Source organism: Monopterus albus, unplaced genomic scaffold (assembly GCF_001952655.1).
Source record: "Monopterus albus unplaced genomic scaffold, M_albus_1.0 scaffold141.1, whole genome shotgun sequence".
In the NCBI taxonomy this organism is placed as follows: domain Eukaryota; kingdom Metazoa; phylum Chordata; class Actinopteri; order Synbranchiformes; family Synbranchidae; genus Monopterus; species Monopterus albus.
In genome coordinates this window covers 366,455-383,076 of record NW_018128021.1, presented here as the reverse complement: position 1 = coordinate 383,076, position 16,622 = coordinate 366,455, and the positions used below count along the sequence as shown (strand labels likewise).

Below are 16,622 nucleotides of genomic sequence, written 5' to 3'. Positions count from 1 at the left end.
GTGGAGCGTTGGGCCGCTGAGGAGAGGCTGATGGATATACAACAGGGTAAGATGTTGAGCTGGAAAAGTGTTGCTGTGGCATGTGCTCTTTGTTACACTTTAGGATTTACATGTTTATGCTGAATGCTTACTTCTTCATAGCCTCGGTTTATTTAAAAACCAATAAAGCTGATGTGTCTGCATGATCTGCCTTAACACAGTTTGCATAAAGAAATGACTTAATGCATGATTTTGTACTGATACATGCATATCTAGACCCTTAATGGCAAAGGCATTTTCAACATATTTTGACATGAATGATAACTTTTTAGTGATAGATATTAAAAAATGTGATCCTCAGTTTCACATACAAAGCAAGTTTAATAAGCAACTGGGATTGCTAAAAGGTTAAAATGTTTCTAATTAAAATATCTTAAAGCAATATAAGCCAACAAAAAGTCAGAATACAGTAATATGAACTTAAGATGAAAAGGCCACTTTTCCACAGTGTGGAGACTGTCTGAAATACTGCCATAAGCTCATGAATGCCAAAAGCACTGTGGCCTCTGGAGCCTGCTGCTACATAAAAAAGAGACTAAATGCAAAACCCCCCCTGCCATTGTCACAGCAGAGCCAAATCTTTACTCAAATATTTTAATATGGGAAGTTTTGTTTAAATTTAAATTCAAATCGCATCAGAAAATGTTTGAGGATAGATATCAGCACAAAAATACCACTGAGAGATGTAGCTGAATATTGAAGTTATATTTCTGAATTCAGTTTTCCACCGTATTTCCTCCAGCATATCCAAAGCTATTATTTTGATAGTCTCAGCTAATGTATCTGCTTTACTTTACTTGGGCTCTACTACGTGCACTTGTGTTGCAATTTAAGGAGCAACAACCAAGACATTACTGTAACTAATTTCCTTAGACCACTTCTCAGCAGCAAATGGGGAGGATGTTGTGGCCTTTCCTACTGGCTTTAAATCTCCCTCTTGCCTTCACTTCCTCTTTTAACAGTGGTAACCCCCCAGCTCCCCCAGCATGCCCGGCTGCTCACCCCAGCACAGGTGTTTCCCATTGCCACTCACAGTCCCTCTCACTCCAACACCAACATTGTTTTAAGGCAGAGGACTCTGGGCTCCTTCCACAGGCTTCTGACAAGCCATTGGGCCCATGTTTACCTGCATGCATAAAACCTCATGCAACGCAGTGTCTACTTGCTTAGCCTCTAGGGACAGCACATGGTTTTAGCATTAGTCCATCCCTCTGAATGGAGTAAAAGAAAATCTATGAGGCTTTTAGCCTTCATGAGAGAGAATTGAGACGCAGGACATCACCAACAGTTTACAGTAGTTGTGTCACAAATACTATATAGAACAATTGCAGTGTGATTAGGCAGTTACCATACCTGAATTAATGGGAGCGGCATGCATGCAGTCATCTTGATAATTTAATTTGAGTGTGCCCTGAGGTGGAGCAATCTTTATTTGATCAGCTCAAAGCAGTTTATTTCATTAAAATGTCTACTTGTCCATCAGAAAGAACCTGTTCCTTTTGAGATAAACTGGTGGAGTTCATCATAATTGCAAATGTTTGCCCATAATGTAAAGACCTTATGGGGACTAGTATTATTTGAGATGAAAAAGGTTGTCATGCATACAAATCAGTACAAGTGACAGTAATTCTTGCCAACATTTTTCGATTAGCGGCAATTCATAAAGAAGTGTCAGTTGCTCATTCCTACAGGGTTTTATAATTTGGCCACAGGATTTGTGTTAAATCTCTGCTAAAGTATTCTAAACATTTAGTTTCCTCTAAAAATGATAGTAAGTGAATATATATGTCAGCAACTCTACTGGACATACAATAAGGCACTTAGGCGTGAGTTCTCCTATGCTTACAGTATGCACATTAATGTACACAGAGAATCATACATGTATGCACAAACACACACACATGTTTCCATCCCACCCCCCACACACACATCTCGTGGAGTAGCAGCTGAGAAGGGACTAACTGACAGAGATTGCTGGGTAATTCAAGCCAACATGATTGACTTTAAAGCCCCAACTAGTCTTTATGCTTTCAAGAAATGCCAAAAGTTTCCAGCATAAAAGTGTCAGGGAATCAGGCATGAAGGGAACAAGAGGTAGAAAAGCCCTACTACTGCTTCACTTCTGAGCCCGCCCCCCCTCCACCACCACCACTCTTTCTCTCTTTCCCCCTTGGCACTTTTAATGGCATAAAATTACGGGCCTACAAGAGCAACAACAACTGTCTAGATTTAAAACACAATACGCTGACAAGAGTACCACGGCCATTTTCCCCTCCTCCATTAGTGCTGAGACGTGGCCACCTCCTTTTGCTCTTATGGAACCAATCGCACTGGCAAGCCATAACTGTCAGACGTCACTTCCTCTGTCATTACCTGCTGACACAGTGACTGCTGTTGCTTTGATATTGACATGCACAGAAATAACGAAAAATTCTCAAGGAGCCGAAAGAGCATTCCAATAGTGGTCTCCGTATTGTCACATTAGTGACACCAATCACAAAAAACATCAGCGAGTCTCCAAACATATATAAAATATTTGGGGTCTTGGGGGAGGGCTACGCTATTGCATTCAGCATCAAGACTTGTTGTACGACTTCACACCTCACCCACTGTGTTTGCTTAACAGTATAAAGTAAGAGACCCCATCATATTTAGCACTAAAGCTGTATCTATTGCTTGACTGATCAAACAACATTTTTGAGAAACAATTCATCATTTAAACCTTATATCAAGCAAAAATGCCAATTTGCTGGTTTTAGCTCCTAAAATATGATTTATATGATTGTAAAACTTCATATTTTTGGATGCCACTCTGTGCATGGGCATTTTTCACTATTCTTTAATATTTTATAGACAAAAATGTACAAAATAAATGCATTCATAGCTAAGGAAAATAACATTGGCTCCAAACATGCAAACTAATCAGCACTTAGCAGCTTGCTTTTCAGACTGATGTTCATGAAAGTCATTGGTGACAGAATTTCTTTTTTTGCAAAGCTTATAGACTTTCCTTCGCTTGTATATTGCTTCCAAGTGCCAGATCGAGGTTAGGCCCAGACAGAGACATACTGTTTATCAGCACCCTAGCCATCAGGACCACTGACCTCTACTATCATAAGTCTCTCAAAATGTCATCAGCGCTCCCAGTGATACTGTAAATGTTGTGTTTGGAACTCACCTCCCATCCCTGCAGGATCCCAGGCCCTGTCCAAACCTTGTCTCTGCTGCGGTGCACTTGAGGATCAAGAGCATGAAATTTGTCCAACAGCACGAGGGCCTTAGCTCCTGAAACTGTAGATCTCTCTCTGTCAGCTCAACATGTCTGCCAGCGTATGCTGTTTGCTACTGCGACCTAAGAAAGACAGAGAAAGAAAGAGAGAGGGAGAAGAGATCTACGATTCAAACAAACTGGAAGAAGATTATCACTCATAACCTGCAAAAGAACTTCAGTGGGAAATGTTAGGTTTGCTGAGACTGTAAACAAGATGTCTACAAAGAGAGGCGAAAGGCCTCTCTGTTCTGGTCTCAGCTTGTCCTAAATATTTTACTGCTGTTGTAGCTATGTTCTCCCTTACATGTTGTGTTGTCCCAGTGCACACTGTAGCACAACCAAGGCCTTTGTTTGGTCCTGCGGTGGCTTCTGATTGGTTTAAATGACCTATGACATCTCATTAGCTCCTCATGTTAGTGTCTCTGTATCATGTTATTAATGATGAAATTGAAAACAGTAGCCATATTAACCACCTCACACTTAATGATTAATGTTATCAACACTAAAATGCCATTAACATCAATGGGAACTTTAAACAGGACCTTTAATACACACACTTAAAGATTCTGTAAGTATACAGGCTTGCACACAAACAGACACACATCTTATGCATCTTGGCTGATATCATCTTACTAGGGATTTGGGCGGTTATCATAGTGAGCATGAAAAATAAGACTGAATGGACCAGTAAGCCTCGACTGACTTGTCTATATGGAGTCTCATTAGGGACATTGATGGATGAGCTATTGCCACCACTGGGCCTGCCAAGAAAAGCTCTGGGTATTATTAGTGTTTGTGTGTTTATAAACTGACACTTAATTACAGGTGCAAAATCATACCACATACATTAACGAGTTACGGCCCATTGAGTATAATGCAGCCTGGATATTTAAGAGAAAGAAGAACTGGAGCCACAGTACTGTGACCAAGAATTGGTCAGCGCTTGATGATTTAATTCTTAAATGACTTAAGGAGAAACATAAATAATGTGTTTTGTGATCTATAAAACATTAAATAGTGATTTATTGCAGGAAATATACATTTTGAGGCAACCAAGTGTTTCCTAGTGAAAACACTATATATATATATATATATATGTGTATGTATGTATGTATGTATGTATGTATATATAAATAAGGTACAAGGAAGTCTGCTTTTGTATAAAATAAAAGAACTGCTGAAATTACAATAGGAAAAAATAAAATGCAGTCATATTCTCCCAACTTACAAAGCTATTCAACATGAGTCTAGATGCAAAAACTACTGCTGTGTTTTCACAATCTGCCAGCAATTTTGAAAGAGAAACTACAACAGTGCAAGTATATTAAAAAAAGATATGTAAAATACATTTTATATACATCAACCTATCAATAAATATTTTTCAAAAAAGTTTAATTTGCAACATCTTCATTAGAATGTACTGCAAGAAACAGCTGGTTTTATTTCTCTGGTGAACTTTATGCCATATAGAGAACTCCATTCCTTTTCTCTTCACAGACTCTGCTGTAGTTCTGTATCAGATTTACAGCTGATAGTTTACTTTTATAACAAGGAAGGTCATATGATATGATATGATATTTTCTGTTTCCCAAAATGGCTTCAGCAAAGGGCCCAGACATACAGTATAAACATACTCCTGACAGCGATACATTTCATGTGATGACACTACTCTGAAACAATCTCGATATTGCCTTTCCCTGTCATAAACAAAACCTGACCACAGTTCTGTTCACCGGCATGTGTGTGTGTATGTGTGTTGCTTTTGATTTGTCTATTGAGTACGTGTGTGTGAAAGGGGAGGTATGGTAGAGGGACATGGAGACGAAAACTCTTAGACAGAGTAAGTAGATGGGTTCACTCTGGGGAAAGCAGTGGGAATGGTTGTAAAATGCACAACCCCATGGTAACTGAAGGAGATGTGGCTCTGCTGAGAAAAGAAACAAAAGCAACAAAGTGAGAACAGGGCGGGAGACAGAAAGGAGCGAGGAAGGAGAGAAGGCTAAGAAAGACTGGAGGAAGGAAGAGTGAAAGAAGAAAAGAAAGTGAGAGGAAGGGAGGCAGGCAGACAGACCGAAAGGGATGGACCAGACGTGGAGGAACTCTGGCAGGTGCTTCATCATCTGCTAAGGCACTGTCGGGCCGCCCGTAAACAGTCATTGGGCTTCTCAGGGAGCAACCTTCTTCATAACTAGCACAGGTATAAATCTGCCTCTTAGCCACTAAATTAGACACATTCTTGAGAGAGCCTCACTCTGCAAGTGCTGCACAAACCTAAGGGGAAAAGGAAGACAGAAAATTAAGTGAATCCACTGAGAGTAGTAAAGGAGGTGCATGAATAAGGTATAGCCTACTGTATATGAATTTAACCAGATGGCCACTTTGATCCAAATGAAAAACTGTTAATGTTTTCTCAAGAAAAGCTGTTATAAGACAGTTTCCGTACACTGAGCAAGAATCAATTCCCACACCTTCTCAAAGAGCTGTCATTGCATCATGTGTCTGCTGTGGCTCAAAGCTGCGGGCCAGGTCCAAGGTCTGTGCTCTGTCACCTAGTCCCAATGTTTATCCTTCATTATGACTTTGAAAGCAGCGACACACCCATCTTTTTTTTTTTTTTTTTTTTTTTTTTTTTTTTTTTTATGAATTTGTCTTACCTATGATGACAACAGTGTGTGACAGCATGTCACCTGGATATTGTTTTAACACTTGCAAGAATTGATGAAGGGGCTGAGACAAAATATACCAAGATGAGTGATCTAGTGTTTTGACCAGTTTTTACTTCTGTGTGTGTATGTGCAGCTTTGTGCGCACGCTGTACGTCTGTGAAGAACATCACACTGCAAAAAAATAACAGGAAATATGTGCACGGCCACCAGAGTTTTCATATGATGAAACACAATCCAAATAAAACTTCTACTTATAAACACTAATTAGAATAAACTGCGACACGTGCACATATACATTTTACTGAATATTCCATAGACACACACACTCACAATGAAAATGTTCCAAGCAAAGTAACACAAATCAAAACCTGTCCTAAAATGTTATTGATAAAGAAAAAATTGTTTATATTGTGTATATTTATATGCCTTATCTTTCTCAAGTCAGAGGTCAAATTTGTCATTGAAAAACCCTGCAAACATAAAACTGAAGTGCACTGCTTTGTGTTGTAACAGGATACTAATCTCCCAAACACTCCATCTGTATTTGCTAAAACATTGCCTCACTCTCAATTTGTTTGCTTCAATGGTACTTTGCACTGTTATGCTTTCAAATGGTATCCCATGGAACAAAAGAAAGAAAGAAGTAGGTTAATGTGCAGGCATTTCTGCGCTAGGGAACAAGAAAACAATAATATGTTTTATTTTAATGACGATTTGTGTTCTATGACAAATGTGCCAGTGAGGCAACTGTAAACAAATAAACAGGCAATCACACAAATGAAGCCAATCACCTGTATTATTAATAGACAACATAATAATGGGAATACTTTTATACTCCCTAACAGTGATGAACAAACTTTATTCAGTGATTTTTTTTGTGATATCAGTACTATAAAAATTTACAAGAAGTTAAAAGATACAAGAATTTACTACTTAGCTTATTGGGAAGCACTTTTTTGTAAGATATTATACATGATGTATCTAACACGCAAAAGGTTTATGGTGGAATTTGCCCATAGGATAAAACTGAATTGGATTAATCCATATAGTGATCTCGGCCAAGGCTTTGTCAGTCGTGCAGTTTAGCATGACTATTTTACTATTTCCCCTGTCCCAGAGTTTCTCTAAAGCTCCCCACAGGACTTTTTAAACATTCTAATAAAAAGAGTTTACAGAGTGTTGTGAGCATGAATTTCTGGGGACGATCTCATGGACAAAAGAAAAAGAGGTGAACACAAGACTGTTAGAGGGGGGGCTGGAAGAATAAAGCAAAGGTGGTGAATATGTTTTACTCAAATGTTAAGAAGACGCCGTGTCATGTCATAAAGTTTACTTTGGCTGAATGATGCTGTGTAATTAGAAATATGAGAAATTAGATCAATCCCTTCTCAATGCTGCTGTCTTCTTCAGTATAACAAGCATTATTAAAAATATGTAATCATGTTGATGATTTTTTATGATGATTTTGACAAACTTCAAAAACAGATGAATCAAAATAATATGTTTTTAGCAAAAATTTAAATGAACTTTGTTGTTTAAAATTTCATTATATTTGATATTGATTGATAACACAGGCGATAGTCCAGACTAAATCAGCCAAGCCATAATCAACCTTTGATACAATCAGTCTAGTGCTGACAGAAATAATCCACTGGCCACCTTCTTAATGAATAATTGATGCCCATCTTAACAGGCTAATGAATGAATGTGGTTTGGGTTTGAGTGATAGCTTGCTCGTTGGAGTGCTATCCCAGGAGGGACGGGGCACTGGAGACAGAGGTGCCATCCTCTATAACCTGCATAATTGGTCATCTGACATGAGCGACTTGACTGTTTGTGTCCGAGCACCCGCCAGTGAAGACTGACCCTTTTCACCTATTGTTTATTAGCACAGTTCCAGGTTATCACACCAATTAGGGCTGGAATAACAGTGATCAGAAAAGGAAAATAAAAAGTATAAAAATGCATACTATTAGTTTAGGGAATGGAGGATCAGTTCAGTGCTGACAAGGATAAATGAGTGGTCTTTTGACCTTGCTAAAAATATTCAGGGTGAACAAATAATTGAGAAGTAACTACAGAATGGGATGAAAACAGTGACAGATGCAAAAAGGCTTTTGTTTCTTTTTAAGTACTGTGTATCTATGCTAAGAAATAAAAAAGTGTGTAGAAAGGTGACAAGGTTACAAGGCTGTTCCCTGTGTGCATTGGTGTTGGACTTGTCCAAACAATCATACTTACATTTTAGCATTATTATGCACACACCCTATTTCCACAGGTCTGATAACATTCTCACTGCAGTTTCGGTGTGGCACTCTGACTAAACAGTCCCTTATTGACATGAGCTCAGGCCTCACAATAGCCACAAAACATCAGGGTTCCTGTTTTTGTTGACACTGTTTGCACCCTCCATTGAAGGCAAAGCCACTGTGGACACAGCAATGCATAATTGGAGCTCTCTGTCATACAATACAACAAATCAACCCTTTAAATGTTTGAGCATGATAAGGCAGAGAGAAGGCACTCAGAGGGGGAGCGGGACAAATACAGGGAGAAGTCAGGTGAATGGAAGCGTAGAAAGTTATGAAAGACTAGCAAGTTGAGCACCACTAGGGGACAGTAGTAAGTCATGGACTGCAGCAGAGTGCATGTATGTGTGTGGTTGTGTATGAATTTGAGTGTGTGTGTGTGTGGCAAACAGTGAACAAAAGACTTTCTTTGTTGCACTCTCAGATAATAAAAGAATTCAGAAATAGCTACTTGACTGCTTTAGAAAAGATCTTGACAATGCGTTGGCCCATAATGCACAGGAACAGCTCTAGATTTACATAATCATATGTAATGTAAACCACTACGAGGTTCCACTGCCAACAAACAAACTGACTGGGGAGAGGGTGACAAGAGGGAGAGGGATCCACTTTCCCCTATGGACTTTATACACTTCCTAAAAGTACATTTTGCTTTATCTGCTCACAACAATAAGACAATGTTTGCAAATTTTGTAGGTTTGTGCGTTGATGATTCAACAGAAAATAAGCTTGTCAAGTATAAACCTAAATATACTTATAGCACAGAATGAAAGGCCCAAATTTCAGCCATAAAATTGCCTTAAATGATTTATAGCTTTAATTACTGCACTTTCCTACAGAAAGAAGCGCACGATATAATTCTGATTCTGCACTGACAAAAGTTAAAATAGCAGAAATTATATCAAGTATAAAAAAGGAAGCCCAAGTGTTAATGAGACACAAAAATACAGGGACCTTTTCTTTGACCATAGATCAAGATGAATGGAAGATTTCACGCTGCTACTTGAGGTATTACTACTTATATCTGTTCTCTTTGGGTTGTATGTTAAAAAGGGTCATTTGTTGGGTGACTGGTGAAACCAGAGAAGTTAACACCTCCACATACCTCTGACTTTAGATATATCTGTCAGGAGGGAACCAGTGTTTCTTTTTTTTGCTATGGTAACTGAGGACATAAATTCAAAACACGCTTCCTCCTCCTCCAGCAATTAAAAGCAGAACAATAACAATATTCACCAATGACAGCAGCGTCTGTACAGTAGTTATGCCCTTCGTTAGTTTCACAGTGTTCCTCATGAATTAGTTAACTCTGTTAATTGCACATTTATTACACTCAAGGCCACGGAGAAATACACTAAATGGCTCTGGAATAAAATAACACTTGAACGCATATAGGAATCATGAAAAATAAATTAAGCTTTAATGACATTTGACCCTGTGTTGGGAAAAAAAAAAACAAATCCTCTAAATTTTATTTACTTGCTATTTTGTCTGAGGAAAAATAGCACATCTTTAGTCTGTTATTAATAATATGAATGCCTGAATCATAAATTAGGAAATAATAAAGTTTTATTCTTGACAATGCATTTTCATGTAAAAAACAAACAAACAAAAAAAAACTACCACTAACAGCCCTATTTATTTCAGTATTTAAATTTGTCTCAAGGGTTTCCAAAACAACACGTTAATGATCAAATTTATTTAGAGACTGGAAAATAAGGCAAACATCCAAATCATCCAGTAGCATAATCTCTGTGTTTACATTTTATCATCGCCTTTTCTGATCTTCAGTGTTTTTCATTATGGAGTGACGTTTGAGTGACACTGCACCGGCTGTCACAGCCATGTGCTGAGGTTCCCTCTCATTTCCAGCACCAACAATAATAATGACTATTCTAGTGCTCGCCCCACTATTTGTGTTATTGTTGTGGGGTGTCAGACACAGAACCTGACGTTTGCTATGCTATCAGCAGGAGTATACAAATACAAACACATTTGCCTGAGTTATTGACCTTTATCTCCCCACTTTCCTGACAGCCTTCTCCAGTTATTGACAATACAAACACATGGGATGATGCATAACCTTTCATTTACAGAGCACTCTCTCCCTCTCTCTTTTTGTCTCTCTCTGTTGCTTGTTCTTTCCCTCAGTCTGTGTCTCTCTGTTCTTGCAATTTGTTTAAATAAAATGGGGCAGACAATGGTACTGCTCATTTCTGCCATTTTTCTTTCACTCCAAATTTCAAAGGATAATATCATTAGACCGATACAATGGCTGCTATTCAGCCTTAGATACACAAATATTTCAAGTATTCAATATAGTTTTGACATGCTGACATTAGGGGAGAGTGTTGTTTCCCTATTTGTTTGCTTACAATGTCGATTCAGTCATAAATCTTGAATTCCTAAGGCAAGATGTTTGTCTTTATGATGTTCAAATTACCAAAGAAATACAAACATGGTTAGTGCAGTCAGAGCACAAATAATATGTACAAATATGTACAAATAAAATTAATTTTGAAAAGCTGAGAAATAAATATATATAGTGGATGTGGCATTTACATTTATGTTTAAATACAAAGAAAAGTACATAGAGAGTAGTTTTATTTATGCGGAATGAGGAACAACGTAATTATTCTGAAAATGGGACTGAATCCATAAAACCATAACAAACAGAATAATTTACTGCATCTCAATACAGTGTTGAATAACAATGGTCATAAAAACCACTAGTATTCCACTAATGATTCTCCTCCAGGATTTATTGTGTTTTTCAATGTGTGTCCTCTTGCATTTCAGCGTGAAAAATAGCATACATAAAATACGGGTGTCCCTACCACTCAGCCCCTCTGCAGGTACTTCAGAGCCCCAGAATTAAATTTTAAACAATCCAGACCAGTGTTTGGTGACCATGGTTAATCATCATGAAACAAAGACATCAAACAATATTTGATAATGAGAAAAATGCCTCCAGGACATTAGAGGATGGAGGGGGGGACGACACAGCGTGAGCCACAGCAGCCGAGCTAGGTAGAGAGGCCAGCCCAGACACAAGCCACATTCACATGTCTGTGTGGGGTGATGGTGGGTGTCTGACACAGAAAAAACACACATACACACACACACGCACACACAAGTATCAACTTCTATCTCATGCACATACATACATCCATACAAATACACACACAAAGACACAAACAGCTCTTCTGGAGTTAAAAAGCCATTAAAACATTGCCTCTTTTTTTTTGTTTTTAAAGTTCATGATGAAATAATTAGAATTCAGTGTATGGAGCCAGTGGTGAGATTACAGCTTTGTGAAACTGTGCTTCATTTTGAACTTCACTGCATCATGTCTCAGCCCAATTATCTGCAGTTAAAATGGCTTAGCGAGGCTCCAAACTGTGACTGACAAAAAGCAGACGAATCACAAAAGTTTTCTTTATACATAAAAGTCATTATTTTTCCCCAATTTTCTAAAAGACAAAAAGGCTGGATTTTTAAGTAATATATCATTCGAACTAAAAAAATATTACAATCAGAAGACATTAATATACTTTAAAAACATAGTCACATATTGGAAAATATTTAAAATATTTAAACATTTTAAAATGCATCATTCTTAAAATACATCATACATTTATACATCAGTAACAAATATAACAAAATAGTAGCTTTTTTTTCATCAGGCCAGTGTAATTAGTGCAAACTAAAATAAGAAGTTTGGCAGAAAGGGGAAGGGAGGGGGGCTAGGACTGCTGGGTAATGAGGAGAAAATGTTTTTTTCCCCATCTTCCTCTGTCACACTGTTATTGGGTTATCCTTGATTGACGCAGCGTTAACAGTCTAGTCAAATCAAGGCAGATCCAGCAACCTAGGCCGAACGGCAGCATGTGCAGTCACCTCGGACATGCAAATTGCACCCGGGCAACCCATTGACTATGATTAATGAGCCTGGGCTGCAGCCTTTGTTTCCGCGTGCAGCCGTTTAGAGTGAAATACAATCCCAAAATATTATCAATCCCCTATTAATCCAGTAAATTTGTTGAAATTGCATATGTTGTTTTGAGCAATTTACAGCCAAATGTGTGCATGTGTGTTAGCACATGCATGCGTGCACATATTATGGGGGTGAGCACAGTTGCATTTAATTGAATGTTGTCTAATTAAATTCATTAAAGGATAATAAAATAAATGGAAGAAACCGCTTTGAAAGCTAGGGTGAAACACATGTGTCTTGTCTCCTGTGATGTAAAATATGGATGTGAGATTTTCAGGGGCAGTCAAGCTGTTCAGGGGGAAAATGCATGAATCTGATACCTTGCTAATACTACAGGCATTTCCTGGTTATGGCTTGCCTCATGTTTAAACTGTGATTTTTAGAGCTGAGATCCCAGACTCCCTGATGATTGGACAGCGATTCTGTGGTGCAAAGGAGTGAAGTCACTGACTTCACAAATGGAAAAAAAAAAAGAAATATTATGACAGTAATGCTGACGACCTAGTGTACCAAAATGCTCTCTTTGTATGGTAAGTAATATTACTGGGTATGGTTTAGGAGGGACTTGCAAGAAATTGGAGGAGTTGCAATTTTCTTAAACTGCATGATGAGTAAAGGCAATTAAACAACCTCACAACTCTTAGATTCATGAACGAAAGATGCTGTCATTAAAAAAAATATTTTCTCTCCTACACACACATTTTCTCTCCTCCACAACACACACACTTTCCCTCTGCTGCAAGCAAAATGTAAATGTTTTCCAGGCATTAAAGTATATAAGTGCCATTAGTGGCACAGTGCTTAGCACTACAATGGTGTGCCGGGAGCAGTGGAGCAGAGATCAGTGCAGCGTCTCCTGGATATCAGAGGGAGACATCCTTTGTAAATTCATCTCCCACTGTGAGCAGGCTTCACAGCTGGTTAACGGCACGGTGTGTACCACTGCCCTGTTTACACGCAGCTCCAAAGCACTCATCTTTCCCCTGCATCCTTTCCCTGTATCCCCTCTATTGCCTCGCTACCTCCTTAAGCTCTCATCACAGCCCACTGTGGCTTTTATAGCCATCAAGAATGCACAAGTAAAACGAATTCAGTGTAAGGGTGTGTGCACAAATTGGAGTACAAACACACACAGGAGGAGACATCTACCCACAACAAAATCTCTGATCCCCTAGCTTTTAGTCATTACAGTGTACAGCCCTCCAACCCCTTTTCTGAGTTTTATCTTTTTATACCATCACATTACACTGATCCTTTTATACCTATTACACACACGGCTCCCCACCAAAGCCCCTGATCCTGTGATACCTAGATGAGTAAACTGCTCCTCCTGCCCCTGACCTCAGCCCTTTGTAGCAATCAAACCAGACTTCCTCAAAGGCCCTGATCTTATCTGGCCATACCAATCCCACTACACAGCTCCCTTTTGTAGCCACCACAAAGTGCACAGCCCTTTCCAACCCAGGGACTGTGCCGGTGAGCACACAGTCCGAGACTTCAGCTCATCTCAGACATCATACTACACTGCCCAACAACAATGAGCTCTATTTTCTGATGCACCACAGGTCAGAGAGAGTCTTTCTGCTCACCAATGCATTGTTCATCCACAATGGAAGAAACCAGCAATTCTGTTGTCAAAAGAATCTTTGCCTTTACAATAGAATTATTTCATATCGTCATACAGACTTGCAGACAATAATGCCGTTTCAGTTGAGATGTTTTCACATTTTCAGGCAAAATAATGGAACTATTTCACATAGGCTTTTACATTATAATGCAGGGTTAAATATATGCTGTATACAAAAAACAAACCCAGAATGAAACTCACCATAAATGGACTTTGAGACTTCCCAGCATCTGTATGTAAAAAGAGAAGGTAAAGAGAAAATCTATTAGGAGATTTAGCACTGCTCAGAGAGTAATTATACAATAATGTCATAGTAAAATTATACTGATCTCAAGGGAAGTGTTTGACAAATTAGGTCTTAGAGATCTCCACGTTGTCTAAATTCAACACTCCAGATAGAGAATAAATCATTAATCAAGGATTGACTATTTTCTCTATCAGTTATCAGTTGGTAACAATTATTTGGTAGCTATTACTATAGACAGCTATTGCTATTGAAATTCAAGCAGTTTGGAGTTATAAGTGGCAGAGCAATCACTTATCCTTTAAATTCCTTATTATTCTTGAATGATTTACAAATTCTTTTCTACAGTACTCTACAGCAGCCTATACCATCATCTGTGGTGTCATTTGCATATTTCTGCCAGGGGCATTTAAAACACTACCTTCACTGATGAGGTACAAGGTGTTGATGATTCTGGAGCCCAGAGGCTGGCTACGGATGGCCCACAAAAATTCTTGCAGGTTGTGGGAAATAATTAGGGGAATGCCTTCTCCAATATTCTCTCCAGGGCCAGAGCCAGTGAAAAGTGAAAGAATACAGTATAGACACATCAGTGATGCTTGTAACAGTAGCCTACAACTTGGTGAATAATTATGTCATGTAAGGCAAAATTTTCAATTGAAAACTAATCTTTGCTGAACTGGTGGGCAAAAAAAAAATAAAGACACGGTCTTAACTGGGCCTCTAGGTGAAGATTTTTCAATTTAGCTGCATTTAAAGCTTTAAAACAGAACTAAAGAGTTACTCCACTAAAATTGTACAGTTATGGGAAAGCAAGGAATATCTTTTTTAAATTAAATATCCTGCTTGTTTGAAATTTCCATTGCAGGCCAACAGTTGATGTTACATCAGACAATGAGCTACTTATCAAAACCAGACATAAACCTTGTGGCCAAAGCTAAAGAGCACTCATGTAAGGATACAAGTGAGAGATCAGCATTTTCAGAAAACTAGGCTATAGGAACCTACAGCACTTGCGCTGTAATGTCTCTGCTGTCAGAACCACAGTACTGTACATACACATCCTGAATGGCGCTCCCCCCTCTCTCCCTCTGCCTGTTTCTCCGTCACTCTCTTCTCCCTCGAATGTCTTTCCTAAACGCATATGTATATACGTATGTAAATGGTCTTATATGGTCCTATAGCGCCTTTCTATGCTCTTACAGCACACTCAAAGCGCTTTCACATTATTCGGCCATTCACCCATTCACACTCCCAGGCACTCACGCATTCACACACCGGTGACATCACCGGGAGCAACTGGAGGTTCTTGCTCAAGGACACCTCGACATGTTGACTGGACAAGCCGGGAATCGAACCGCTAATCCTCCGGTTAGGAAACGACCCGCTCTACCTCCTGAGCCACAGCCGCCCCCATGTAATTATGAGGGGTTTTTTTAATCCTGCAAGATACGTGACAAATGCAACAGAGGGATGTTTTTATATTTGAAGCTACCTGCTTTTATAGCCTACAGACAGTGTTGAGAACGCAGCGTTATCTCAGTCTACACAGTAAGTAATCTTAGCTGGACACCGCCCCCCGGATGACAAGTAACCAATCATCTGCCGGTATACTCAGTTCATGGGATTAACTGGCCAATCAACAGACTACTCACACAAAAGTCACCTCTTCAACTTCCTAGCGGGAAGCTATTGACTACACTGGTAGTAGGAATAAATGGTAAGCAATTAGCTTATACGTTATTTATTGTTTTAGTGTCATATTTGCTAATGTGTTGTATGAAATAGGCATGCAGTAATCTTTCGAAGATGAGACAGTATGTTTTATGTCATCATACGCCTTCAGTGCGTCGCGTTAGCTACAATTTGAAGCGAAGTTTGGTTAGCAATGCAGGCACAGCTGTTTTTGACAGCTGATAGTCACCTGACACGTTATTTACCTCTCAAAATGAGCTTGCTGCGGGAGTGTGCGTTAATTAGACTCTTACTTGTTTGTACAGATAGATACAGCAGCTAATAAAAGGAAGATGAGACTGTCCAGAGCTGAATATAAAGAGATTGTGAGATGGACTGAACAACTGAGGCCCACCCGCCAATGTATGAAGATGCTGATAGAAAGATTTCCAAAGTAAGTGGCTGCATAACGTGGACTGAATTTATTTAGTGTGCTTCCTATACATGTGCTATTGTGTGGAGTGGTCTTGAGAGTTCAATGCACGGCAACTTAGGAAACAGGAACACAAAACAAAACAGTAGGTTAGGAAAACATTTTTAACATTTTGATAACACAAGGGTAGTATTTATAACAGCTGCAAATACAGAAAGGTGTTGAAAATAGAGAAAATACAACCAAATACAGAAAATACTGCCAAATAAACAAATGATCTGGATGTTTAGACAGAGTGAACATCAAACTACTGTGTCTGAGAATCATTTACCACATGCTGCACATTATAACTCAATGAAGCC

At 38.9% G+C, this 16,622-nt stretch overlaps 1 protein-coding gene and 1 long non-coding RNA gene across 4 annotated transcripts in view; one reads left to right on the top strand and one right to left on the bottom strand.

Annotated features, from left to right (window-relative positions):
- Window positions 1-15,327, bottom strand: part of LOC109968049 (uncharacterized) — a 39,953-nt gene extending 24,626 nt beyond the window's left edge. The window contains exons 1-3 of the long non-coding RNA XR_002276041.1: window positions 14,575-15,327; window positions 14,111-14,139; window positions 3,218-3,391 (exon numbers count right to left, since the gene is read on the bottom strand). This is a non-coding gene — a long non-coding RNA (uncharacterized LOC109968049). The remainder of the gene's footprint in view (window positions 1-3,217; window positions 3,392-14,110; window positions 14,140-14,574) is intronic.
- A 290-nt stretch (window positions 15,328-15,617) lies between these two features.
- Window positions 15,618-16,622, top strand: part of cdin1 (CDAN1 interacting nuclease 1) — a 50,905-nt gene continuing 49,900 nt past the window's right edge. The window contains exons 1-2 of one of the 3 annotated variants that reach the window (XM_020614043.1): window positions 15,618-15,873; window positions 16,154-16,281. In XM_020614043.1, coding sequence (XP_020469699.1) covers window positions 15,871-15,873; window positions 16,154-16,281 — 131 coding nt within the window. In that variant the 5' untranslated portion in view covers window positions 15,618-15,870. The remainder of the gene's footprint in view (window positions 15,874-16,153; window positions 16,282-16,622) is intronic. The other 2 variants (XM_020614044.1, XM_020614046.1) reach the window with 2 other exon arrangements.